Source organism: Nerophis ophidion, linkage group LG18 (genome assembly GCF_033978795.1).
Source record: "Nerophis ophidion isolate RoL-2023_Sa linkage group LG18, RoL_Noph_v1.0, whole genome shotgun sequence".
Classification (NCBI taxonomy): domain Eukaryota; kingdom Metazoa; phylum Chordata; class Actinopteri; order Syngnathiformes; family Syngnathidae; genus Nerophis; species Nerophis ophidion.
The window spans coordinates 13,309,187-13,336,686 of NC_084628.1; the positions used below are offsets into that span (position 1 = coordinate 13,309,187).

General features: G+C 41.1%; 1 protein-coding gene across 6 annotated transcripts in view; it reads left to right on the plus strand.

The window, feature by feature from the left end:
* The window catches only part of gramd1bb (GRAM domain containing 1Bb), a 400,828-nt gene that overhangs the window by 229,459 nt on the left and 143,869 nt on the right, over positions 1–27,500 (plus strand). The window contains exon 1 of one of the 6 annotated variants that reach the window (XM_061878763.1): positions 10,626–10,944. The exons of the other annotated variants lie outside the window; for them this stretch is intronic. Within the exon in view, the coding sequence (XP_061734747.1) occupies positions 10,922–10,944 (23 nt within the window). The 5' untranslated portion in view covers positions 10,626–10,921. Of the gene's footprint in view, positions 1–10,625; positions 10,945–27,500 lie in introns of those variants that run through there. 6 annotated transcript variants of the gene reach the window in all.

Consider the following 27,500-nt stretch of genomic DNA (forward strand, 5'->3'; position numbering starts at 1 on the left):
TCCATTCTATGTGTCTTACTTGATAATTTTGCGATGTTGCCATATTTTTGATGAAAGGATTTAGTAGAGAACATCAACGATAAAGTTCGCAACTTTTGGTCGCTAATAAAAAAGCCTTGCCTTTACCGGAAGTAGCAGACGATGACGTCACCGGTGTGAGGGCTCCTCACATCCTCATTGTTTATAACGGGAGCCTCCAGCAGCAAGAGCTATTCGGACCGAGAAAAAGACAATTTCCCCATTAATTTGACCGAGGATGAAAGATTTGTGGATGAGGACATTGATAGCGAAGAAAAAAATAAATAAATAAATAAAGTTTAAAAAAAAAAAAAGGCGATTGCATTGGGAGCGATTCAGATGTTTTTAGACACATTTACTAGGATAATTCTAGGAAATCCCTCATCTTTCTATTGTGTTGCTAGTTTTTTAGTGAGTTAAATAGTACCTGATAGTCGGAGGGGTGTGTCCACGGGTGTGTTGACGCCATTCTTTGAGGGAAGTCTAGGCAGCTGCAAGGACGGCGCAAGCTCCGCAGATCTCCGGTAAGAGGCGACTTTTTACCACAATTTTCTCACCGAAACCTGCCGGTTGACAAGAGGTCGGGAACCATGTTCGCTTGACCGCTCTGATCCATGGTAAAGCTTCACCTCTGGGAATTTTAAACAAGGAAACACCGTGTGTTTGAGTGGCTAAATGCTAAAGCTTCCCACCTCCATCTTTCTACTTTGATTTCTCCATTATTAATTGAACAAATTGCAAAAGATTCAGCAACACAGATGTCCAGAATACTGTGTAATTGCGCGATGAAAAGAGACGACTTTTAGCCGCGAGTGGTGCTGCACTAATATGTCCCTTCCAACCAATAACGTCGCAAACACGCGTCGTCATTCCGCAACATTTTCAACAGGAAACTCCGCGGGAAATTTAAAATTGTAATTTAGTAAACTGAACCGGCCGTATTGGCATGTGTTGCAATGTTAATATTTCATCATTGATATATAAACTATCAGACTGCGTGGTCGATAGTAGTGGGTTTCAGTAGGCCTTTAAGGAAATCAGACTTTGACGTTATCTAGTCTCCTAATTTTTACGTTCATTTATAACTTGTAAATGTATAATAGTTTATTGTATGTCAGTTCCCTAACTGCTTGGAAGCTTCAGCAAAATATACAATTTGTGAGAGTAAAATCTTGGTATCCACAGTGTCCACAATTACCCATCTTATTTTTACAAAAACTTGGGAAGTAATCTGTTTGAACCCTGACAGGAATATGACAATTGCATGCATAACAGTGTATAAAATACTAAATCTGCACTTTTTAGATAAAAACACCATGTCAGGCTGCAAATGCCTTTCAAAGAGACACATTGTTTCACGCAAGTCCAACAATGACTGTGCTTGACCTACTTAACTGATCAGTCAGTTATCATATTGATGCATTAGCACCACTAGCAGCTAGCTAATGAGTGCCAAGAGGGTTTTATTTAAAGCCTTTTTGTCAACGACAGTTTCTATTAAAGTCTGTGACCTTTCTGACCTGGAGATTAAACAAGCACTGCTTCACGGGGCGCGGTGTAAAGGTTAATCCCTTGCAAATATAGCTTGGTAAACATGATTGGTGCGTACCCAAAACTGAAAAGGTGTGTGTTTCAAACCGAAATGCTGCAACTTGACGAATGTATTTTTATTAGGACTGTCAAACGACTAAAACATTTAGCCGCGATTAATCACAGTTTGTTAAGAGTGCACTTTAAATTGTTCATGACTTGTCGCAGATAGATATCGTTTTTCATCATTAATAATAGTACCTGAGACGGATCATTTTCAAGTTTTTATTTCCATGACTGGACAATTAGTTGTTTTAAATCAAATGTTTTTTAAAAGTTATTCTTTTTTAAACTGCTCAACGCAAAAAGGACTTAAAGGCCTACTGAAATGAGATTTTCTTATTTAAACGGGGATAGCAGGTCCATTCTATGTGTCATACTTGATCATTTCGCGATATTGCCATAATTTTGCTGAAAGGATTTAGTAGAGAACATCGACGATAAAGTTCGCAACTTTTGGTCGCTAATGAAAAAGCCTTGTACTGGAAGTAGCAGATGATGTGCGCGTGACGTCACGGGTTGTAGGGCTCCTCACATCTTCACATCGTTTATAATCATAGCCTCCAGCAGCAAGAGCTATTTGAACCGAGAAGGCGACGCTTTCCCCATTAATTTGAGCGAGGATGAAAGATTTGTGGATGAGGAAAGTTAGAGTGAGGCACTTAAAAAAATAATAATAATAATAAAGTGACGCTCTGTTAGCGTTTTAGATGTTATTAGACACATTTACTAGGATAATTCTGGAAGATTCCTTATCTGCTTATTGTGTTAATAGTATTTTAGTGAGATTATAAAAGTCATACCTGAAAGTCGGATGGCTGCGGTGAACGCCAGAGTCTCTGAAAGAAGCCATGGCGGAGCTAAGCTCACAGCTGCTTTTTTGACAGCTGCTGCAGGAGGTCCCATAATCCACTGAGGTCTCCGGTATGAGCTGACTTAATATCACAATTTCCCCATCCAAAAACTTGCTGGTTGACGTAGAGAAACCTGTTCGCTTGACCGCTCTGTGTTAAAGCTTCACAACAACACACACCGGCTGTGTTTTGGTTCTAAAGGCAGCTGCAATCCACCGCTTTCCACCAACAGCATTCTTATTTATATTCTCCATTATTAGTTGAAAAAATTGCAAAAGATTCAGCATCACAGATGTCCAAATTACTGTGTAATCAGGCGATGAAAGGAGACGACTTTTAGCCGTAAGTGGTGCTGGGCTAAAATGTCCCCTCCAACCAATAACGTCACAAACACGCGTCATCATTCCGCGACGTTTTCAACAAGAAACTGTGGGAAATTTAAAATTGTAATTTCGTAAACTAAACCAGCCATATTGGCATGTGTTGGAATGTTAATATTTCATCATTGATATATAAACTATCAGACTGCGTGGTCGGTAGTAGTGGGTTTCAGTAGGCCTTTAAACACGCTTTTATTGAACAATAAAAAAATACCTGCAGTGCATTGGTGTCTTGCCCAGATTTTGTATTTTGTAGTAATACAGAATTTGCATTCCTGCTGTAGGAGCATTTGTAGTCAGAGAAGGAGCTACGGCATGTTTAGATACCAATGAGGGCCCGGTTGCTTGTAGGGAGTCTCTAGACCCCTCAGGGTGGGGCATCCAGTCTTTCTGTCCATGTGGGGTGTGGTCTCTCGCTGGCTTGCGGCTGGTTGTCTCCTGCTTCTCCCGTGCCTTGTCCTTAGCCGGGTGCGTCTGTCCATGGCCTGAACTGGCGCCAGCGGCACAGTGGGTCCTGTCGCTGGCCAACCAGCATGCATGGGGCTGGTGGTGCCTTGTTCCCTGGACTGCACCTGCTGATTTGGGTTGATATTTCTGGATGTACATATATTGTACATACACAAGCACATATACATATATACACTCATGCATATAATCACGTTTCATTAAACATATATTAACGTTGTCCCCCACCTCCCCCAAAGGGAAACTGGGTAGGAGCACGGCACACTGCTAAAGCTTAACCTAGTTATACTATAACAATCTATAAGGTTAATATAGTCCGCTCATCTTTCTTCCCCTCCAGTTATCTGCTTTCTTTTGTAATTTTGTAATTATTACATGTATGTATTATTGCATTTGAAGCAATTGTGACGTTGACAACAGAGGCAATTATCATTATTCATTATCAATAGTGTTATTTCTATTGGTATTTTTATTGCTCCATTTGTAGTGTAATAACGTTCCATAAGCGCAAACTGGCAGCCACGCTTCTGTCAGTCTAACCCATGGGTTTCAAACTACGGCCCGCGGGCCAAATTTGGCCCGCAGTGTAATTTCTCTTGGCCCTTGAGGCAATATCAAATTAACATTAGAGCTGGCCCGCCGATGTAACACCGTATTCACCGCTAAAACTCTTACTTGCCAACCCTCACGAATTTCCCGGGAGACTCCCGAAGTTCAGTGTCCCTCCCGAATTTCATCCCGGGCAACAATATTGGGGGTGGGCCTTAAAGGCACTGCCTTTGGCATTCTCGACAACCTGTCGCCATGTCCGCTTTTCCTCCATACAAACAGCGTGCCGGCCCAGTCACATATGATATGTGGCTTATACACACACACAAGTGAATGCAAGGCATACTTGGTCAACAGCCATACAGGTCACACTGAGGGTGGCCGTATAAACAACATTAACACTGTTACATATATGCGCCACACTGTGAACCCACACCAAACAAGAATGACACATTTTGGGAGAACATCCGCGACGTAACACAACAGAACAAATACCCACAACCCCTTGCAGCACTAAGTCTTCTGGGATGCTACAATATACACCCCCCGCTATCACCAAACCCTGTCCACCTCAACCCCGCCGGCGAAAAGAGGCATTCCATTTTTGTTACAATTTTATTTGATATGCCATTGATATTTTTTAATTATTATTATAATTTGAAACTCGATTTTGCATGTCACTATAAAGTTATATACTGTAAGCCTTGCTTGTTCAAAATTCAATGCAAAACTTGTTTGGGTCCCTATTAAAAGGTTCATTTGTTCAACCTCGGCCCGTTGCTTTGTTTGGTTTAAAATTTTGGCCCACTCTGTATTTGAGTTTGACACCACTGGTCTAACCCAAGGCAGCTGTGGCTACAGATGTAGCTTACCACCACCAGGTGTGAATGTGGAGTGAATGAATTATGGGTTCCTACTTCTCTGTGAAGTGCTTAGTGTCCATAAAAGTGCTATATAAATGTAATTCATTATTATCCATTTGTATTATTATTGTCATTTCTGTGTTATTACTTAACTGGTACTTTTGCTTTAAATTATTCTATCATGTTTGTACATATCAGATTTGCTGATGTTATTTTCTTTTTGTGTTATCCCCCTCTTGTGGCCACAATTTACCCCTCTTGTCTTTTTTTTCTTCTTCTTTCTATCGCCTCCTGATCCGGTCAAACATTTAATATGTCCGTTTAATTAAGTGGAATAGAAATAAGGCAACAAGAGAAGTATCCCATACTTCTCTTTTGTAAAGCAATTATGTACAGCAGATATGGGCATCTATTTCAACAATAGGATTCGCCAGGGTGGCTGGACAGGACAAAAAACAGAGACGAATCAGTTTGAATTGACTGTAATTTGTTGAGATATTACAGAGGACGATGATTACAGATAGAATAGACTAGAATATAGTTTTATTGTCATTATTGCAATGAACAGGTTCAAAGAACACATAAATTGGAGCAGATCCCCTAGGGCAGGGGTGCCCACACTTTTTCTGCAGGCGAGCTACTTTTCAATTGACCAACTCGAGGAGATCTACCTTTTTATATATATCATTTATATTTATTTATTTATGAAAGAGACATTTTTGTTAACAAGTTAAATGTGTTTAATGATAATACAAGCATGTGTAACACATACAGATGTCTTTCTTTCACAAAGACAAGAATATACGTTGGTGTATTACCTGATTCTCATGACTTGCATTGATTGGAATCAGACAGTAATGATGATAACGCCCACATTTTCAAATGGAGGAGAAAAAAAGTTGTCCTTTCTGTACAATACCACATGAAAGTGGTTGGTTTTTGGCATCTAATTCATCCAGCTTCCATACACTTTACAAGAAAAACATTGGCGGCAAATTCCGTAGCTTGCTTGATTGACATTCACGGCACCCGAGGGTCTTGTGAGATGACGCTGGCTGCTGCCAGTTCATTATTATGAAAAAATGACAGAGAGGAAGGCAAGAAACACTTTTTATTTCAACAGACTTTCGCGCCATCCCTTCCGTCAAAACTCTAAAGGCCGACTGCACATTTCCTATCTTCACAATAAAAGCCCTGCTTCATGCTGCCTGCGATAACAAAATAAGAGTCTCGGAAAGCTGGCGTGCACAAGTGATGTGCTCGCCAGCTTTCTGAGGGATCGCTTGTGCACGCCAGTTTTCCGAGACTCTGTATTTAGTTAGCGCAGGCAGCATGAAGCAGGGCTTTTATTGTGAGGATAGGAAATGTGCAGTCGGCCTTTAGAGTTTTGACGGAAGGTAGGCCGCGAGAGTCTGTTGAAATAAAAAGTGTTTATCGCCTTCCTCGTCGGTCATATTTTCATAATAAAGATCTTGCAGCAGCCAGCGTCATCTCACAAGACCCTCCGGTACCGTGAATGTCATTTAAGTGACGTCTTGGTGAAGATTGATGATCACTAATTTTTAGGTCTATTTTTTTTAAAAGCCTGGCTGGAGATTGACTGACACACCCCCCGCGGTCGACTGGTAGCTCGCGATCGACGTAATGGGCACCCCTGCCCTAGGGCCTAAGGTACATATACAATATGGTAATATAAATAGTAAAAAAAAGATATAGATGAGAGATGTGTCTATGTATATGTATATATATCCACACAAATGCATATATGCATGCATATGAATATATATACACACATACATGTAACATTACACATGAGGACATGATGGACATATTGTGCTCACTCAGATACCAATATTTTGGTACCGGTGCCAAAATGAATTTATTTTTGGTACTTTTCTAAATAAAGGGCACCACAAAAAAAGTAATGATTGGCTTTATTAGAACAAAAAACTCTTATGGTACATTAAACTTATGTTTCTTATTGCAAGTGTGTCCTTAAATAAAATAGTGAACATACAAGTCAACTTGTATTTTATTAGTAAGTAAACAAAAAAAGGCTTCTAATTTAGCTGCTGACATATGCAGTAACATGTTTCATTTTTCAATCAATTATTTTGTCAAAATTATTAAGGACAAGTGGTTGAAAATTAATTATTAATCTACCTGTTAATTTACTGTTAATATCTGCTTACTTTCTCTTTTACCAAGTTCTATCTACACTTCTGTTAAAATGTAATAATCACTTATTCTTCTGTTGTTTGATACTTGACATTAGTTTTGGATGACACCACAAATGTGGGTATCAATTTGATACCAAGTAGTTACAGGATCGGACATTAATCATAATCAAAGTCTTCATGTGTCCAGAGACATATTTCCTGGGTTTATAAACATATTATACATAAATAAAAATAAAAACAAATTAAAAGATTTTGTAATGCTAAAAAAATATAGATGTAATCATAGTAGTATTGACTAGATACGCTCCTGTTCATGGTATCATCACAGTGGATGTCAGGTGTAGATCCACCAATGGCGTTTGCTTATATTGTAGCGATCCGGAAGAGTTGTTTCTACAGGGAATCCTGGGACTTTGTTATGTAGTGTTTATGTTGTGTTGCGGTGCAAATATTTTCCCAAAATGTGTGTGTCATTGTTGTTTAGTGTGGTTTCACTATATGGCACATGTTTATGACAGTGTTGGCATTGTTCATACGGCCACTGTTATAGTGTGACATGTATGGCTGTCGACTAAGTATGCGCCTTCATTCACTTGCGTCTAGTGTGTTTGAAGTCAAGATGATCGTGTTAATGGTCAAGTTTCCGACTTAAAGACATCTAGTCCTGACTTTGTCAAATATATGCCATTTTAAATGTATCCATTGTCACATCTCTGGTGTGCAGTAAAGCATGTTTCGCTATCACTCGTCCTATAGGTATAACATTTGAAATAAATGTGCTTGATATGTCTCCATGAAGACTAGGATTAATTTACTAATGAGTTCGAAATAGTTGAAGCTGCTTATCCACCAGCCGCTAGTCTTAACTTCCCCTTTATCGTTAGTTATTAAGCCAAAATTCGCCCGTTCTGCCTTTTCGTCCATACACTGTCTGCTTGCAAGTGATTGATTGATTGAAACTTGTATTAGTAGATTGCAAAGGAAGAGACTATATTATACGTAACAGTACAGTTCACACAGTACAGTACATATTCCGTACAATTGACCATTAAATGGTCGCACCCGAATAAAATGTTTTGACTTGTTTAAGTCGGGGTCCACTCTGTTATTGTGCACTGCCGAACATGCTCGTTTGTAAGACACGACGGGTAGAGGACCGGGACTTTTTAGAGGCAGTATAGTACCGAATATGATTCATTAGTATTGCGGTATTAATCTACACTAATACTGGTATACCGTACAACCCTATTGTGATGTTACAGTAAATTTGGATTCAAATATTTGACTGTATATATATTAGGGGTGTGGGGAAAAATGTATTCGAATACGAATTGAATCGAATACGTTGTACGATTCAGAATCTATTCTCATTTTTTTTTTTAAATGGATTTTTTTTTTTGTTCGTTTTTTTTTATTTATTTTTTTTCCATCAATCCAACAAACCACTACACATCAATACCATAACAATGCAATCCAATTTCAAAACCAAACCTGACCCAGCAACACTCAGAACTGCTATAAACAGAGCAATTGAGAGGAGACACAAACACGACACAAAACAAACCAAAAGTAATGAAACAAAAATGAATATTATCAACTGCAGTATCAATATTAGTTATAATTTCAGCATAGCAGTGATTAAAAATCCCTCATTGACATTATCATTAGACATTTATATAAAAAAATAAAAAAAGAATAGTGTCACAGTGGCTTACACTTGCATCGCATCTCATAAGCTTGACAACACACTGTGTCCAATGTTTTCACAAAGATAAAATAAGTCATATTTTTGGTTCGTTTAATAGTTAATACAAATTTACGTTATTGCAATCCGTTGATAAAACATTGTCCTTTACTGTCAGGACTATGACATGGATTGGTTTCGCTCCTTCGACGCAGAGGGATTACAAGACGAGCCAGGCGTGAATTCAGGTACATGATGATAATTTATTAATACACTAAATACAAAAATAATCAAAACAAAGGGCGCTCACAAGGAGGTATATTACTAGACTACAAAATACAAACAGGAAACAAAAACACTTGCACGATGGCATGAATGAACTATGAACATAAACAGCAAGATTGCATGACTATAAACAACTAAAACAAAACACTTACTGTGACAAAAAAACAGGAGGCAAGAATAGCAAGGTGCGTGGCAGGTGATCGTGGACTTGGAGAATGAGTAGCATATGTAGGCAATGCAATAGCAGCCATTAAGGCAGAAAGCAAATAGCAAAGTTCCCAGGACGAGGACAGAAACAAAATGGCATAAATAGCAGCTATGATGATTAGAAACAGGTGTGGGACTGAGGGCTGGGCGTGACTTGGAGACCAGGTGGAAACTAATGGGTTACTAGAGAAGCATTTAAGTCTCACCTTAAAACTCATCTGTATACTCTAGCCTTTAAATAGACCTCCTTTTTAGACCAGTTGATCTGCCGCTTCTTTTCTTTCTCCTATGTCCCCCCCTCCCTTGTGGAGGGGGTCCGGTCCGATGACCATGGATGAAGTACTGGCTGTCCAGAGTCGAGACCCAGGATGGACCGCTCGTCGGGACCCAGGATGGACCGCTCGCCTGTATCGATTGGGGACATATCTACGCTGCTGATCCGCCTCCGCTTGAGATGGTCTCCTGTGGACGGAACTCTCGCTGCTGTCTTGGATCCGCTTTGAACTGAACTCTCGCGGCTGTGTTGGAGCCACTATGGATTGAACTTTCACAGTATCATGTTAGACCCGCTCGACATCCATTGCTTTCGGTCCCCTAGAGGGGGGGCTTGCCCACATCTGAGGTCCTCTCCAAGGTTTCTCATAGTCAGCATTGTCACTGGCGTCCCACTGGATGTGAATTCTCCCTGCCCACTGGGTGTGAGTTTTCCTTGCCCTTTTGTGGGTTCTTCCGAGGATGTTGTAGTCGTAATGATTTGTGCAGTCCTTTGAGACATTTGTGATTTGGGGCTATATAAATAAACATTGATTGATAAACATTGATGGAAACAAACAAAACCAGGAAGTGTAAAACGGGAAACAAGAGTCCAAAAACAAAACAAACATGATCAAACTCAAAACTGAATTACAGGCATGACATTTACAATTATAAAAGCTTTTTAAAAAAAAATCTACTACTCTGCTGGCATGTCAGCAGACTGGGGTAGGTCTTGCTGGAATCCTATGTATTGAATGAATACGGAATCGTTTAGAATCGGAAAAATATACTTTTTGAATCGAGAATCGCGTTGACTCGAAAAAATCGATATATTATCGAATCGCAACCCCAAGAATCGATATTGAATCGAATCGTGGTACACCCAAAGATCCGCAGCCCTAATATGTATGTGTATATATACATATATGTATATTATAATTTATATACATGTATATAATATAATATATAGGAGATTTATAGTGTTGTCCAACACAAAAGAGCCAGGTCCCCTCACTTAATACTCTCCTCATGGATGGAGTTAAGGCGATGGCCCGCCGGCTACAATCAGCGCTCCGGTCCTGCACTCGGGGTCAGCCAGGCTTATCTTGCGAAGAAGAGAAAGGGAGCCATCTAGGGAAGTGGACAGAGACAGAAGGCGAGCGGGAATGGGCAGAGAGGCAGTGAGGGGGGGGAACAAGCCATCCTGCGCCTGCTCACTGCGAGCACAGCAAGTGCAGCTTTCATCCGCAGAGGCTGAGAGAGAGAGAGAGGCGTTGGATATTAGAGGGATCAACCCTGCCGGTGTGCAATTTTTAGCTCTACGGCTTTGTGCTGCCGGGTCCAATGCTTCTCTTGTGGCAAAACAAGAAAATGTGATTTTTTTTTTTTTTTTTTTTTGTATTTTTGTTTTTTGGTGGGGCGACACTGCGGCACCTTCGTCACACAAGTAAAGGAATGTAGCAGGTTTTTGGGGTGCCCTTGTTCCTGCCGTGTGCATGGGAGCTGAGGATCCGGGCAGCATGCAGCGGCGACACCGGGCAGCCAGGCGCCCACAACACGCTATGGACATTAGACACTCCTCCTTGTACTAATGAAAAGCTTCAAGCTCGCCTGGTAAGAATAGAAATGAAAACAGTGCAGCATGCTCATCTTTGTGTGGGGTGTATAGTCACGGTTGCTCAGCCCGGCCCAGACAGAGTCTAGACCAGTGTTTTTCAACCTTTTTTTGAGCCAAGGCACATTTTTTTTGTTGAAAAAAATCCGGAGGCACACCACCAGCAGAAATCATTAAAAAACAAAACTTGTTTGACAGTAAAAAGTCGTCGTGGCAATTGTTGGATATGACTTTAAACCATAACCAACCATGCATTGTCTCAAAGTAGGTGTACTGTCACCTGTGACTTATTTGGAGTTTTTTGCTGTTTTCATGTGTGTAGTGTTTTAGTTCTTGTCTCGCGCTCCTATTTTGGTGGCTTTTTCTCTATTTCTGGTATTTTCCTGTAGCAGTTTCATATCTTCTTTTGAGCAATATTTCTGCTTTGTTTTAGCAATCAAGGATATTTCAGTTGTTTTTATCCTTCTGTGTGTGGACATTGTTGATTGTCATGTTGTGTACATTGTGGACGCCGTATTTGCTCCACAGTAAGTCTTTACTGTCGTCCAGCATTCTGTTTGTGTTTACTTTGTAGCCAGTTCAGTTTTAGTTTCGTTTTGCATAGCCGGACGCCGTCTTTGCTCCACAGTAAGTCTTTGCTGTTGTCCAGCATTCTGTTTGTGTTTACTTTGTAGCCAGTTCAGTTTTAGTTTTGTTCTGAGTAGTCCGACGCCGTTTTTGCTCCACAGTAAGTCTTTGCTGTTGTCCATCATTCTGTCTGTGTTTACTTTTTAGCCAGTTCAGTTTTTGTTACGTTCTGCATAGCCGGACGCCGTCTTTGCTCCACAGTAAGTCTTTGCTGTCGTCCAGCATTCCATTTGTGTTTATTTTGTAGCCAGTTCAGTTTAAGTTTCGTTCTGCATACACTGACGCCGTCTTTGCTCCGCAGTATGTCTTTGCTGTCATCCAGCGTTCCGTTTGTGTTTACTTTGTAGCCAGTTCTGTCTTAGTTTCGTTCTGCATAGCCGGACGCCGTCTTTGCTCCACAGTAAGTCTTTGCTGTCGTCCAGCATTCCGTTTGTGTTTACCTTGTAGCCAGTTCAGTTTTAGTTTTGTTCTGCATACCCTGACGCCGTCTTTGCTCCACAGTAAGTCTTTGCTGTCATCCAGCGTTCAGTTTGTGTTCACTTTGTAGCCAGTTCAGTTTTAGTTACGTTCTGCATAGCCAGACACCGTCTTTGCTCCACAGTAAGTCTTTGCTGTCGTCCAGTATTCCGTTTGTGTTTACCTTGTAGCCAGTTCAGTTTTAGTTTCGTTCTGCATAGCCGGACGCCGTCTTTGCTCCACAGTAAGTCTTTGCTGTCGTCCAGCATTCCGTTTGTGTTTACTTTGTAGCCAGTTCAGTTTTAGTTTCGTTCTGCATAGCCAGACGCCGTCTTTGCTCCACAGTAAGTCTTTGCTGTCGTCCAGCATTCAGTTTGTGTTTAATTTGTTGCCAGTTCAGTTTTAGTTTTGTTCTGCATAGCCTTCCCTAAGCTTCAATGCCTTTTCTTAGGGGCACTCGTCTTTCTTTTATTTGTTTAAGCATTAGACATTTTTTTTATCCACACTGCCTCCCGCTGTTTCCGACATCTACAAAGCAATTAACTACCGGCTGCTACCTACTGATATAGAAGAACATTACACGGTGACTCTGACGAGTTCTAGACAGCATCGTCACTCAACAACCACACATAATTTGCAGACTATAAATACTGGTTTGCAAAAAATATTTTTAACCCAAATAGGTGAAATTACATGATCTCCCACGGCACACCAGACTGTATCTCACAGCACACTAGTGTGCCGCGGCACAGTGGTTGAAAAACACTGGTCTAGACTGTATGGTGGTGGTTTTTTAATGGGTTAACAGTCGTGCAGAATACATGTCCTGGTAAATTCCTGGAAGCTTTTTTTTTTTTTTTTTTGCGTTTATGTCCAACTGTGTGCTCCATACATGTCCGCCATATGTGTGTGTGCTTGTTGTTGAACGGTGACCTCGCTCTGCTCCCCTCTGCTGGAGCACGGAGCAGCTGAGGAGAGGCGCTCACGTGGCTCCTTGAGGGCGGAAAAAAAAAACTTGAAAAATAATAACCGACACGTGCTTCATGCCTGCCCGGCCCCCTCGACGTTGTCCTGTCCCACCTGGACGCACGCGTCGGCCCACCTCCAGGTGGTTCACTCAATTCCCCCCGTGCAATCCCAGCTGCCCTCCTTTCTCTCACCATCCCCTCTCCTCGTGTTTGTGTACGCTCCTCCTTCTCTTCTTGTGATATTTTTAGAGACAAATGGTAAAAAAAAAACCTCAATCGAAGCTGTAAAAACAGCATGCACTTGATTATGTGCTAATGTTTCTGTTTCTTTAGTCTACCATGTTTTAATGGCCCTGATAGACACCTACCCTCAGCCTCCTATACATGGAGGGCGACCTGTCTGTCTGTCTGTCTGTCTGTCTGTCTGTCTGTCTGTCTGCTTGGGCTATAGTTAGCCTGCCATGCTGTTATGTAAAGTCGTGTACAGTATCTCACAAAAGTGAGCACACTCTTCCCGTTCCAGCAGCCATTTTTGTTTTGAGAAGACAAGTATTCCTTGGTCATGCTTATGAGTAGTCAGTGTGCAGCGTCGACAGCACTATGGTCCACCTCGTACATCTGCAATGGATCGTACTTGCATTTCTGCAAAGCAAAACACTCCATCCATCCATCTTCTTCCGCTTATCTGAGGTCAGGTCGCGGGGGCAGCAGCCTAAGCAGGGAAGCCCAGACTTCCCTCTCCCCTGCCACTTCGTCTAGCTCTTCCCGGGGGATCCCGAGGGGTTCCCTGGCCGGCCGGGAGACATAGTCTTCCCAACGTGTCCTGGGTCTTCCCTGTGGCCTCCTACTGGTTGGATGTGCCCTAAACACCTCCCTAGGGAGGCGTTCGGGATGCCCGAACCATCTCATCTGGCTCCTCTCAATGTGGAGGAGCAGAGGCTTTACTTTGAGTTCCTCCCAGATGACAGAGCTTCTCACCCTATCTCTAAGGGAGAGCCCCGCCACAAGGCGTAGGAAACTCATTTCGGCCGCTTGTACCCGTGATCTCGTCCTTTCGGTCATATCCCAAAGCTCATGACCATAAGCGAGGATGGGAACGTAGATCAACCGGTAAATTGAGAGCTTTGCCTTCCGGCTCAGCTCCTTCTTCTCCACAACGGATCGGTACAACGTCCGCATAACAGAAGATGCCGCACCGATCCGCCTGTCGATGTCACGATCCATTCTTCCCCCACTCGTGAACAAGACTCCTATGTACTTGAACTCCTCCACTTGGCAAGATCTCCCCCCCAACCCGTGCGAGAACCATGGACTCAGACTTGGAGGTGCGGATTCTCATTCCAGTTGCTTCACACTCTGCTGCGAACCGATCCAGTGAGAAGATCCCGGTCAGATGAAGCCATCAGGACCACATCATCTGCAAAAAGCAGAGACCTAATCCCGCGGCCACCAAACCGGAACCCCTCAATGCCTTGACTGCGCCTAGAAATTCTGTCCATAAAAGTTATGAACAGAATCAGGGACAAAGGACAGCTTTTGCGGAGTCCAACCCTCACTGGAAAAGTGTCCGACTTACTGCCGGCAATGCGGACTAAGCTCTGGCACTGATCCTACAGGGAGCGGGCCGCCACAATAAGACAGTCCGATACCCCATACTCTCTGAGCACTCCTCACAGGACTTGCCGAGGGACACCGTCGAATGCCTTCTCCAAGTCTCCAAAGCACATGTAGACTGGTTGGGCAAACTCCCATGCACCCTCAAAGACCCTACCAAGAGCGAATGTTGATTTAATAAAAAAGTAAAAAAAAAAAAACATAATTAAATAAATTAATAAAAAAATATTCTGCGGCCCGGTACCAATCGAGCCACAGCCCGGTGGTTGGGGACCATTGATTTGAGTGCCCCGCCAAACAATTTATGTGACCTGCCACCTAATTTTATTGGATCCACTACATCATTTATGTGGCCAGCCACACTTTTTAACAGGGTAGAGTAGCCAGAAATTGTACTCAAGTAAGAGTACTGTTACTTTAGGGATTTATTACTCAAGTAAAAGTTAGGAGTAGTCACCCAAATATTTACTTGAGTAAAAGTAAAAAGTATGTTGTGAAAAAACTACTCAAGTACTGAGTAACTGATGAGTAACCTGTTTGTTTAATGATTACGGCAACAAGTAATGCACAAAAACATAAAAATAGCAATGAGCAAATTCAGAGCCAGGAATATCTCTTAAGCAACTAAAACAATAATATATATTAAATAATAATACATTAAAATAAAAAAAAAATTAGGCAAATTGAGCCACAATAACTTAACAGCACCATAGGCTCAGTAGGCATTCATTGATTGATTGAAACTTGTATTAGTAGATTGCACAGTACAGTACATTTTACGTACAATTGACCACTAAATGGTGACACCCCGATAAGTTTTTCAACGTTAATCAATTACTTAATAAATGACCAAGTCGAGGTGATCTACCTCATATATACATACATATACATTTATATATATAATATATATACAGTATATAATTTATATTTATTTATTTTGCCGTTTTTGTTTACATGTTAAAGGTGTTTTAATGAATATACATGCATGTTTAACATATAGATTATTTTCTTTCATGAAAACAAGAATATAAGTTGGTGTATTACCTGATCCTGATGACTTGCATTGATTGGAATCAGACAGTAGTGCTGATAACGTCCACGTTTTCAAATGGAGGAGAAAAAAAGTTCCTCCTTTCTGTCTAATACCACATGAAAGTCGTTGGTTTTTGGCATCTTATTTGTCCAGCTTCCATATTCGTTTTTATACACTTTACAAGAAATACATTGGCGGCAAACTCCGTAGCCTGCTAGCTTGTATGCTCTCGCTTTCAGAGACTCTTTTTTTGTTAGCGCAGGCGCGATGGAGCGGCACTTTTATTTTGAAGACAGGAACTGGGCGATCAGTCTTTAGGCTTTTGATGGGAAATACGGTTGAAACAAAAAGTGTCTTTTTTTCTTTACACTTTTGATTGATTGATTGAAACTTGTATTAGTAAATTGCACAGTACAGTACATATTCCGTACAATTGACCACTAAATGGTAACACCCCAATAAGTTTTTCAACTTGTTTAAGTCGGGTTTTACGCGTGACGGTCATGTGACCGCCTGGCTCTGTTTGATTGGTCCAACGTCACCAGTGACTGCATGTGATTGGTGAAACGCAGGCATGCTTAGATCCCGCTTTGAATGTGTGTCTGACAAAATCAAAACAAACAAAGCGTGCATTAACAGATCGATTAAAAAAAAGTAGCGAATAGCGAGCTGAATGTAGATAAATGGAGCGGAGTAAAAGTAGCGTTTCTTCTCTATAAAGTATGTTGCATAAAAACTACTCTTAGAAGTACAATTTATCTCAAAAGTTACTCAAGTAGATGTAACGGAGTAAATGTAGCGCGTTACTACCCACCTCTGCTTTTTAAAGTGGCCACACTTGGCCCCTGGGCCGTAGTTTGTCCACCCCTGGACTCTTAGAGTCCCACCAGTTTGGTCGCTCCTGCTTGAAAATTGCTTTTGGGGTATTTATTGCAAAAAAAAAACAAAAAAAAAAACGAATGAGTTAATCCAATATCATGAGTGACCTTCTATATGGCGAGAGGTTGGATGTAGGACCTCCCCTCGCCCCGAACCACATGTGCTGCCGTCGACCATGTGTCAAATAAAATAATACAAAATAAAACAAAACATCATACACCCAAAGAAAGCATGAATGACACTAGAAACTAGTCCAGTTTAAAAGCCTACTGAAATGAGATTTTCTCATTTAAACGGGGATAGCAGGTCCATTCTATGTGTCATACTTGATCATTTCGCGATATTGCCATATTTTTGCTGAAAGGATTTAGTAGAGAACATCGACGATAAAGTTGCAACTTTTGGTCGCTAATAAAAAAGCCTTGCCTGTACCGGAAGTAGCAGACGATGTGCTCGTGACGTCACGGGTTGTGGAGCTCCTCACATCCTCACATTCGGACGAGGAAAGCGATGATTTCCCCATTAATTAGAGCAAGGATGAAAGATTTGTGGATGAGGAAAGTGAGAGTGAAGGACTAGAAAAAAAAAAGACTACAGTGGGAGCGATTCAGATGTTATTAGACAAATTTACTAGGATAATTCTTGAAAATCCCTTATCTGCTTATTGTGTTACTAGTGTTTTCGTGAGATTATATGGTCGTACCTGTACAACCTGAAGGTCGGCCCCGCACCTTTCTTCAGCATTAGTCGACGGGTGGTGGCGATGCCCATCTCTGCCCTTCGCAAGGGACCCTCTTTGAAACACAATCTTCCGAAATGATCGCTGCATAATACAATGTACTTTGTGTGTGTGATCCAATCCAACCGTGTCCGCTTGACCGCTCTGTTCCATAGTATAGCTTCACCGTCATCTTTCGGGAATGTAAATGTAACCCACAATGTCACTGCCTCTCGACACACCCTTGGACTCTGCGTTGTGTTTTTAGTGTTTATAAGGTGGGTTGTTGTGCGGAGAGATTGGACACTGGACACAGTGGTTCTGGATTGTGGATGAGACCTTGTTGCATTTATTTGCTCACAGCAGTGGTCCTCTCTGGCTCTGGTCATTAATCTTTTCAGTGGAAAAGAAAAACATTGTCCTTTACAAATGTGTCTCAATGCAAAAGAACACATTAACATATGTCAACAAAAATATATAAATCTTTCTCATATTCAGTATGCCCAAATGCTAAATAACAATAAATCACAAATCAGTAGTTCAGACACAGTGACCAGAATAAACATGTAAAAAGCCATCCTTCACAACCCCATTCAATTCAGACTCTACTAAATGTTAATCACACTGGCCAACTTACATCAAACATTTAAGTACAAAAACGGAATTGCACATTTCTTCAAAACACATCAAAATATAAGTAAACACCTTAGCTAATACTGTATTGCAACAAATTCACTGGATGGGCATTTTTAACTTTAATATCTTATAAAGTGTTCAGACAGTCATAAAACAGGTCTCACCTTTTCAGTGGAAAAGAAAAACATTGTCAAAGATGGCGCCTAGTTCTCTCTGACTATTGTGTCCACTGAGGGACAAAAAGGTGAGGTGTGCTGAACCCACAGGTAAAAATCAACAGAATAGCGACATCCAGTGCTCATAAAGAGGTACTGTCTTATACATTAACAGGCTACTGCCTTACATAAACAATGAAACACCGGCTGTGTTTGTGTTGCTAAAGGCGGCCGCATTACACCGCTTCCCACCTACAGCTTTCTTCTTTGATGTCTCCACTATTCATTGAACAAATTGCAAAAGATTCAGCAACACAGATGTCCAGAATACTGCGGAATTATGCGATGAAAACAGACGACTTATAGCTGGGAACGATGCTGGAACAAAATGTCCTCTACAATGTGTGACATCACGCGCACGCGTCGTCATACCTCGACGTTTCAGCAGGACACTTCGGCGCGAAATTTAAAATTGCAATTTAGTAAACTAACCCGGCCGTATTGGCATGTGTTGCAATGTTAAGATTCCATCATTGATATATAAAATATCAGACTGCGTGGTCGGTAGTAGTGGGTTTCAGTAGGCCTTTAAACATAATTTACAGCTTTTGTTACGGTTTCCCATTAAATCATTCTGCAAAGCGGCCCAAAGGTTATTCCTTCAACCCGTCCTAAATCAGCACATTTCTTGCACTGTTAGAAGAAGAAGACATCATGTTGCACGTTCACTCGTGCAAACGTGCCATGTCTTCATAGGATGGAATGAGCGTGACGGACACAACGTTCCACCACGGGATTTGTCCGTCCACTTTGAGGATGTTTTGTACTCGATGTGACATCTGTGAAATCTGCACATAGGCCCTCGCTGTGCCCGCAGCAGCTGTAGCAACAGCCAGGACGTGACAAAAAATGGCACCAACACCTTTCACGTGGTCTGTGAAAAAGCTGCAGAACTGTGGACACACATTTTGTTTATTATGGTCTCCATCACAGGATTCTTTTGTCGTTAACATGGCGAGAAGGTTGGAAAATGTGGGAAAGGTCCTACAATTAGGGGTAAAACCTAACACAACATCATTTAGTTAGGAGGTCGGACAGCAACAGTATGTTAATTGGGTGTTGGGTAAAAGGTATTACTTTTACTTTGAGTTTTAACGCTGGTCACATCACTAATTCTGTCAGCGTGTCTCACAAGACTCGGTTTAGAGATAATGGTGGTTCACATTTGAACTTACACTTTTAAAACCAAGTACCACCTTAGACATTTTTTTAATGACCAACATTAAAATACAGTAGCATAGCAGGCCTAAGTATTCATTAAAAACAAGGCATACGTTTTATTCAACAAGTATATTCAATATTTTTTGTTGTGTTTAATGTTTTTAATGTATTTAAATTGTATTCATACTGTAACAGACTGGATCTTATGTTATGGTATGTTCCAGTTCGTTTCCCCCAGGCCTTGAAGGCATCAAGTATTCATTAAAAACAAGGCATATGTTTTATTTAACAAGTATATTCAATATTTTTGTTGTTTGGGATAGTATTTAATGTTTTTAATGTATTTTAATTGTATGTACATTGTAACAGACTGGATCCTATGTTATGGTATGTTCGGGTCTGTTTCCCCAAGGCCTTGAAGGCATCAAGTATTCATTAAAAACAAGGCGTACGTTTTATTTAACAAGTATACTTAATATTTTTGTTGTTTGGCATAGTATTTAATGTTTTTAATGTATTTTAATTGCATTTATGCTCTGTAACAGACCGGATCCTATGTTATGGTATGTTCCAGTTTGTTTCCCCCAGGCCTTGAAGGCATCAAATATTCATTAAAAACAAGGCATACGTTTTATTTAACAAGTTTATTTACATTTTTTTTGTTGGGGGTATTATTTAATGTTTTTAATGTATTTTAATTGTATTTATAATTTAACGGACTGGGTCCTATGTTATGTTCCAAGTTGTTTCCCCAAGGCTTTGAGGGCATCAAGTATTAGTAAAAACAAGGCATACGTTTTATTTAGCAAGTATACTTAATATTTTTGTTGTATGGGATAGTATTTAATTTTTTTAAATGTATTTTAATTGTATTTATGCTGTAACAGACTGGATACTATGTTATGGTATATTCTAGTTTGTTTCCCCCAGGCCTTGAAGGCATCAAGGGTTCATTAAAAACAAGGCATATGCGACTTGTCCAGGGTGTACCCCGCTTTCCGCCCGATTGTAGCTGAGATAGGCACCAGTGCCCCCCGCGACCCCAGAAAGGACTAAGCGGTAGAAAATGGATGGATGGATTTTTTATTTAACAAGTATATTCAATATTTATTTTGTTTGGGATAGTATTTAATGTTTTTAATGTATTTTAATTGTATTTATACTGTAACAGACTGGAAACTATGTTATGGTATGTTCGGGTCTGTTTCCCCGAGGCCTTCAAGGCATCAAGTATTCATCAAAAACAAGGCATACATTTTATTTGACAAGTATATTTAATATTTTTGTTGTTTTGTGTCGTATTTAATGTTATTAATATTGTCTTAATTGTATTTATAATGTAACGGACTGGGTCCTATGTTATGTTATGTTCCAGTTTGTTTCCCCAAGGCTTTGAAGGCATCAAGTATTCATAAAAAAAATATATATATATATATATATATGTTTTTATTTGTTTTTTTGATGGTATTTAATGTCGATAATATTGCTTTAATTGTATTTACATTGTAACGGACTGGGTCCTATGTTATGTTATGTTCCAGTTTATTTCCCCAAGGCCTTGAAGGCATCAAATGCTACGTGCACCTTTCTCTGCCAATGTTCGTCTTTGTTTACGTGTCTTCTGCGTGTTGATTGGCTGAGAAAGGGTCAACGTAAGCAGAGAATGTGGAGAACGACGGTTGAGTAAGACGGTTCTGTCGACTACGGCCTGCAGTAGTTGGATTGAGATGACTTCCACTGAATGCTGATAGACGGCTGGGGTCCCCTCATTGGACCCATTACCTCCCTGCTTGGCACTCAGCATCAAGGGTTGGAATTGGGGGTTAAATCACCAAAAATTATTCCCGGGCGCGGCCACCGCTGCTGCTTACTGCTCCCCTCACCTCCCAGGGGGTGAACAAGGGGATAGGTCAAATGCGGAGGACATATTTCACCACACCTAGTATGTGTGTGACAATCATTGGTACTTTAACTTTTAACTTGAATTATAATATTTAACTGAATCTTTGGTGCACCACTTGAAGGAGCCCACGTACCACTTGTGGTACATGTACCACAGTTTGATAATCGCTGGCATAGACAGAGGGTTTAAGGACCCATGGCATCCAGATGACTGACATTTCACTAACAAGTTATCTTCATGCATTTTTGATTCTGAACATGAATCAGACAGACCTTCCCCTTAATATGGATTATTATTTTAGAAATAGGTAGAAACTAACTAGTTATAACCATAGTTGCCAACCTTGAAACCTCAGAATTTGGGAGACGTGGGGATGTGGCAGGGTTGAGGTGGGCTAGGTTGGGGGCGCGAGGGTGTATATTGTAGTGTCCGGGAAGAGTTAGTGCTGCAAAGGATTCTGGGTATTTGTTCTGTTGTTTTTATGCTGTTACGGTGCGGATGTTCTCCCGAAATGTGATTGTCATTCTTGTTTGGTGTGGGTTCACACTGTGGCGCATATTTTTAACAGTGTTAAAGTTGTGTATACGGCCACCCTCAGTGTGACCTGTATGGCTGTTGACCAAGTATGCTTGTATTCGCTCAATATGTTAAGTGACTGTGTCGGCACGCTGTTTGTATGGAGGAAAAGCGGACGTGACGACAGGTTGTAGAAGACGCTAAAGGCAGTGATTTTAAGACACGCTCCTGATATTCTTTTCCGGGTGGAAATTGGGAGAAATTCGGGGGAGTGGTTGCCCCGGAAGATTTTCGGGAGGGGCACTGAAATTCGGGAGTCCCCCGCAAAAATCAGAAAGGTTGGCAAGTATGCTTGTAACGCCCCATTTTCCATTTCCCACTCTTGGAGTGACCTCATTTACAGAACTGAGTCATTTTACCCGCAAAGAAAGTTTGGATAAAAACATGTAAAACTAATGTTTTCATTACACAATTGCATGTTTTTCTCACTCTGCTCATTGATTACTTCAAAACTGATATGGTGTGTAAAAAATAGAGAAGAATTGCCATTTCTTTCAGCATTCCCTCCTTGTTAAAAAAAAATAAGCCTACATTCACTACTGCCTCGATTTTATGGGAAATTTTACATAGAGAAATCATTTTTAGTTCGGGAAATATGAAATAAGTACTTTTTTTTTACACTTGCACTACTTTAATATGTTATATTTATATATGCGTAGTGGAAATGACCAAAATAAAAAGCCCAGATTTCTCGGCCTCTGCCCACTTTTTCATTATACTGGGGGTACACTTCCCAGGCCAGATATGAGTAGGGTTGCAAAGGGGTGGAACGTTTCCCGTCACTTTCCGGAAAGTGTCCGGAAACATGCATACAAATACTAGTGTGGCCTGAATAGCCCTGCTGTAGTGTGTAGCATGCTGGGAATTATATGTGCATGTGATGGAAGAATGCACTGCACATGTGATGGGGGAATGCACAGTTCAGGGTTAAAATTTTACTGAATTTGCATTAAACCAGGTTGTTTTAGCTAATAATCCTGCTGCAAGATCGAGCATGTTGCATTCAATTTTTATTCCAATTAATTTCCCATTAATTCCTGTTAATTCCTATATATTCGCATCGAAAGTTTCCAACTTTGAATATTCCCGCGTTTGCTGGATCTACCTCAGGCTCTCTTCCAGCTAGGTATGCCCGGAACTGGGAAGGTGTGTCCAGGAGGCATCCGGAGTAGATGCCCTCGGCAGCAGGGCCCTATCTCTTAAGGGGAGTCCAGCCACCCTACGTAGGAAACTCATACATCTGCCATTTTGCTTTATCATTCACTACTCAAAGCTGGCATCACTGCAGACGCTGCGCTGATGTACCTGTCGATCTCAGGCTACCGCTTTCTTTCATTCATAAACGAAACCCCAAAATAGAACTCCTCCACCTTAGCCCCTAAAAGGCAGGTGTCATTAGAGAAAGGTTCCAATTTCGGTACTTTTTTATTCAGGTATTGATTCACATGAAATCAAACGGTTGCAGACTAAACCCCGGCTCAAACACTTGGCAAGGAAACATTCAACCAGGCAGCACTCTGCCAAGCTGCCTATAGGTATTTTGGCAATTTTCCATGTGAATAAAGCAAGTACGCCTGATTTTTCCAAAATGCATTAGCTTGATGCAAATTAACAGTGGATTTGCCATATACATATGCTACTGGTCAGCATTAGCGATTTTACATGGCAAAATTTTAGCACCTCCGTATTTGATAAATAAAACTCTGACTGCGATTCACGTTGCAATCACTGATTTCGTAATAAGTTCAATACTTACAGTATGCACACGTTGGAGGGCGCAACATAGGACTAGACTGGCATATGGCAACATTTCAACACCTGCAAATTTGGTAATTAAAATTCCGACTGTGATTCACGTTACAATCACTGATTTTGTCATTTCAATACTTAGATTATGCACACGTTGTAGGGGGGAACATAGGACTAGACTGGCACATGGCAACATTTCAACACCTCCGAATTTGATGATTAAAACTCTGATTGCGATTCTCGTTACAATCACTGATTTTGTAATAAGTGCAATAATTACAGTACACACACGTCGTAGGGCGCAACATAAGACGAGACTGGTATATGGCAAAATTTCAACACCTGCACATTTGTTAATTAAAACTCTGACTGCGATTCTTGCTACAATCGCTGGTTTTTTAATAAATGCAATACTTGAAGTACACACACTTTTTAGGGCACAACATAGGACTCAACTGGCATATCAAGTTAACGAGTACTTCCTGACCTGCCGACACACCACAGTCTATGCACTACTGCCATATTAGACTTGCAACTGCATGCAAAGTCGATTATATAACACTTGCAAATGAGACTCAGAAATGCCATAACAAATCAACATGTAACTGGACAGCACAGTTATCAGCTATTTTTGAAAATGTAACATTAAAAAAAAAAAAAATCCTTATAAAACAATTAAAATTTAGTAACGTGCACACAAAAACTGCAAATTGATACCGCTACAGACACATATCAATTCCCAGGATCCAGGAATTGGTACCGTATTGGTTAAAATGTGAAAGATAGCGTATTTCTACACGAAAAAGTACATTATTTTCTTTTACAGTTAATGAAGGTTTTATTGTTCTCTTTACCACACATGTTTTATACATATTTCCTACTGTGTGCACTCGTGGTGCAGACAAGTAAAACATCAAAACCATTTGGAAGCTTCCCCAGACGTGCATAAAAAGGCTTCAGATCCTTGGCGAGCGAGCCAGAAACATCCTCAGGACTGTTCTCTCTGATCTATTTTAGACTCCAATCTAACTGGAGCCCCCCTTTTCCCCGCCCCTCTGCAGCCTTTAAGATATTGTAAGGATGGAAAAGACCTGTCTTTATGTAAGAAGGAATCCAGGTTCCCACGCAAGTCAAGTGCAAAAGTCCAGGTGTAGGTTAGTCTGTTGTGGCTGAGAGATGGTGCAAACAAATAACGAAGGGAGACTTGCTTGCAAAGCAACTGCGGCTTTAAAGATAAAGCACTGCATCACCACGCCGGGCCTCGGTGGACATTCCCTCCAGGGTCCCTCCAGCAAAAACGGGACATTCATTTTTTTTTTCCGGGCCACCTCTGTGCATCTTTTACTGACTCCCTCTCTTTTTTCCTCTTTTAACACTGTATTATCCCACACATGCTATTTGTCATCGCCTCCATACTCACCAAAGTTTTCTTCGCTGTTGTTGTCACTTGAGGTGATATGATGGATGGCGGCGGCATTATCAATGTAATATTTATGAACGCAGTTTTCGAGAAAGGCAGCAATGTTGGTCCAGTGCCTCTTGATGGAAGAGGTAGTTAAGGAACACTATCGGAGTATGTGCACATCAATGACGTTAATTAGCTAATTACGAACCGCATTTTGGTACTGCTAATTTTATTATATTCTGATCCTCAGTTGTTTTTGACAATGATAAGTGTACTTTTTACATAGATTGGATGGTAAATTGCTCATGAGGGTCAAGTTTTATTATTTTAATACAATGTTTTTTCACTGTTTCCCACATGTGGCAGCCCACCATGAGTGTGTGTGTATATATATATATATATATATATATATATATATATATATATATATATATATATATATATATATATATATTACTCCATAGAACAGTTTCCCAAAACCTTTGGGGTTTGTCCAGATGATTTTTGGCATACTGGAGTCTATTTGCTTGTGCCTGGTAGTCAGAAGTGGGGTGTGCCTGGGAGTTCTGGCATGGAGGCCTTCATCTCGTAGTATTGTTTGGGATGAAACCTGCGTTCCCCCCTCTGCAATGTCCTGTTGTAGTTCCTCAGCTGTTACCAGGGGGTTTTTCACCACTGTACGCTTCAAATACCGGACAGCAGTTGCACACAGCATCCTCTTTCTACCACGCCCAGGTAGTGTTTCCACTGTGCCTTTAGCTTTAAACTTACAAATTATACTCCCAACTGTGTCTCTTGGAATGTGTAATGTCTTTGCTATTTTCTTATATCCATATCCTTTCTTATGAATAGATATTACCTCCTCTCTTGACTTCTTTGACCACTCCCTGGACTTCACCATGTTGCAAATACACCATTGACCATCTACACGAAGCTGAGCGTCACAGTCATTTTCAATCAGTTTAATTGTTGCTCGTTATGGTCCTAATCACATCTACAGATGTTTACAACACCTGATTGAAAAGACCTTATTCAAATTCTGTTCTTAAGAGTTATGATCTTCAAGGGGTTGAATAATTTTGTCAATAGGATATAAAGAAAAATTTCCTTTTTTTGGTATTTTGTAAAATACAGTGTTACAATTTAAGTTGCATGTGTATATTTGACACATCTGGGGGTTGATTAATTTTGATCACAACTGTGTGTGTGTGTGTGTGTGTGTGTGTGTGTGTGTGTGTGTGTGTGTGGGTGTGTGTGTGTGTGTGTGTGTGTGTGTATATATATATATATATATATATATATTTATATATATATATATATATATATATATATATATATATATATATATATATATATATATAGTGGCCAGAATATGATTGAAGATTAAATGACCTGGCATTATTCACATAAATATGACTATAAATAAAGTCAAGTTTTCCTCTCCATCATAGTGTGGGGAAGAGATTACCTGATACACATATGGTTTATCATAAATTTACAATAGGAATCATGTATTACATCATTGTTATTATGGTTATATTACTGTTAGTGCAACTCCTGGGTGTTAAAATCTGTTTCTAACTTTAATCAAGGTTCCTTGAATGTACTACAGTTGTAGGCTATGCAATGTAAAAGGGAATCTTGCAACTTTCTCCAATACTGCCACAGATAGATGTATTATATTTTTATTGTCTATGGTCCTGATGGCCTCATCTGACCGGGATCTTCAGCTCTCGCTGGATCGGTTCGCAGCCGAGTGTGAAGCGACCGGAATGAGAATCAGCACCTCCAAGTCCGAGTCCACGGTTCTCGCCCGGAAAAGGGTGGAGTGCCATCTCCGGGTTGGGGAGGAGACCCTGCCCCAAGTGGAGGAATTCAAGTACCTAGGAGTCTTGTTCACGAGTGAGGGAAGAGTGGATCGTGAGATCGACAGGCGGGTCGGTGCGGCATCTTCAGTAATGCGGACGTTGTACCGGTCCGTTGTGGTGAAGAAGGAGCTGAGCCGGAAGGCAAAGCTCTCAATTTACCGGTCGATCTACGTTCCCATCCTCACCTATGGTCATGAGCTTTGGGTCATGACCGAAAGGATAAGATCACGGGTACAAGCGGCCGAAATGAGTTTCCTCCGCCGTGTGGCGGGGCTCTCCCTTAGAGATAGGGTGAGAAGCTCTGCCATCCGGGAGGAACTCAAAGTAAAGCCGCTGCTCCTCCACATCGAGAGGAGCCAGATGAGGTGGTTCGGGCATCTGGTCAGGATGCCACCCGAACGCCTCCCTAGGGAGGTGTTTAGGGCACGTCCAACCGGTAGGAGGCCACGGGGAAGACCCAGGACACGTTGGGAAGACTATGTCTCCCGGCTGGCCTGGGAACGCCTCGGGATCCCCCGGGAAGAGCTAGACGAAGTGGCTGGGGAGAGGGAAGTCTGGGTTTCCCTGCTTAGGCTGTTGCCCCCGCGACCCGACCTCGGATAAGCGGAAGATGATGGATGGATGGATGGATGTCTATGGTTCCATAATACTGGTTCTGTGTGTGAATGTTTGAAGGTGAGCTTTGATGACTTATGACCTCTGTGTTAAGTGAAGTGTCCTGTTCTGTGGAGTGTTGCTCTCCAGGCA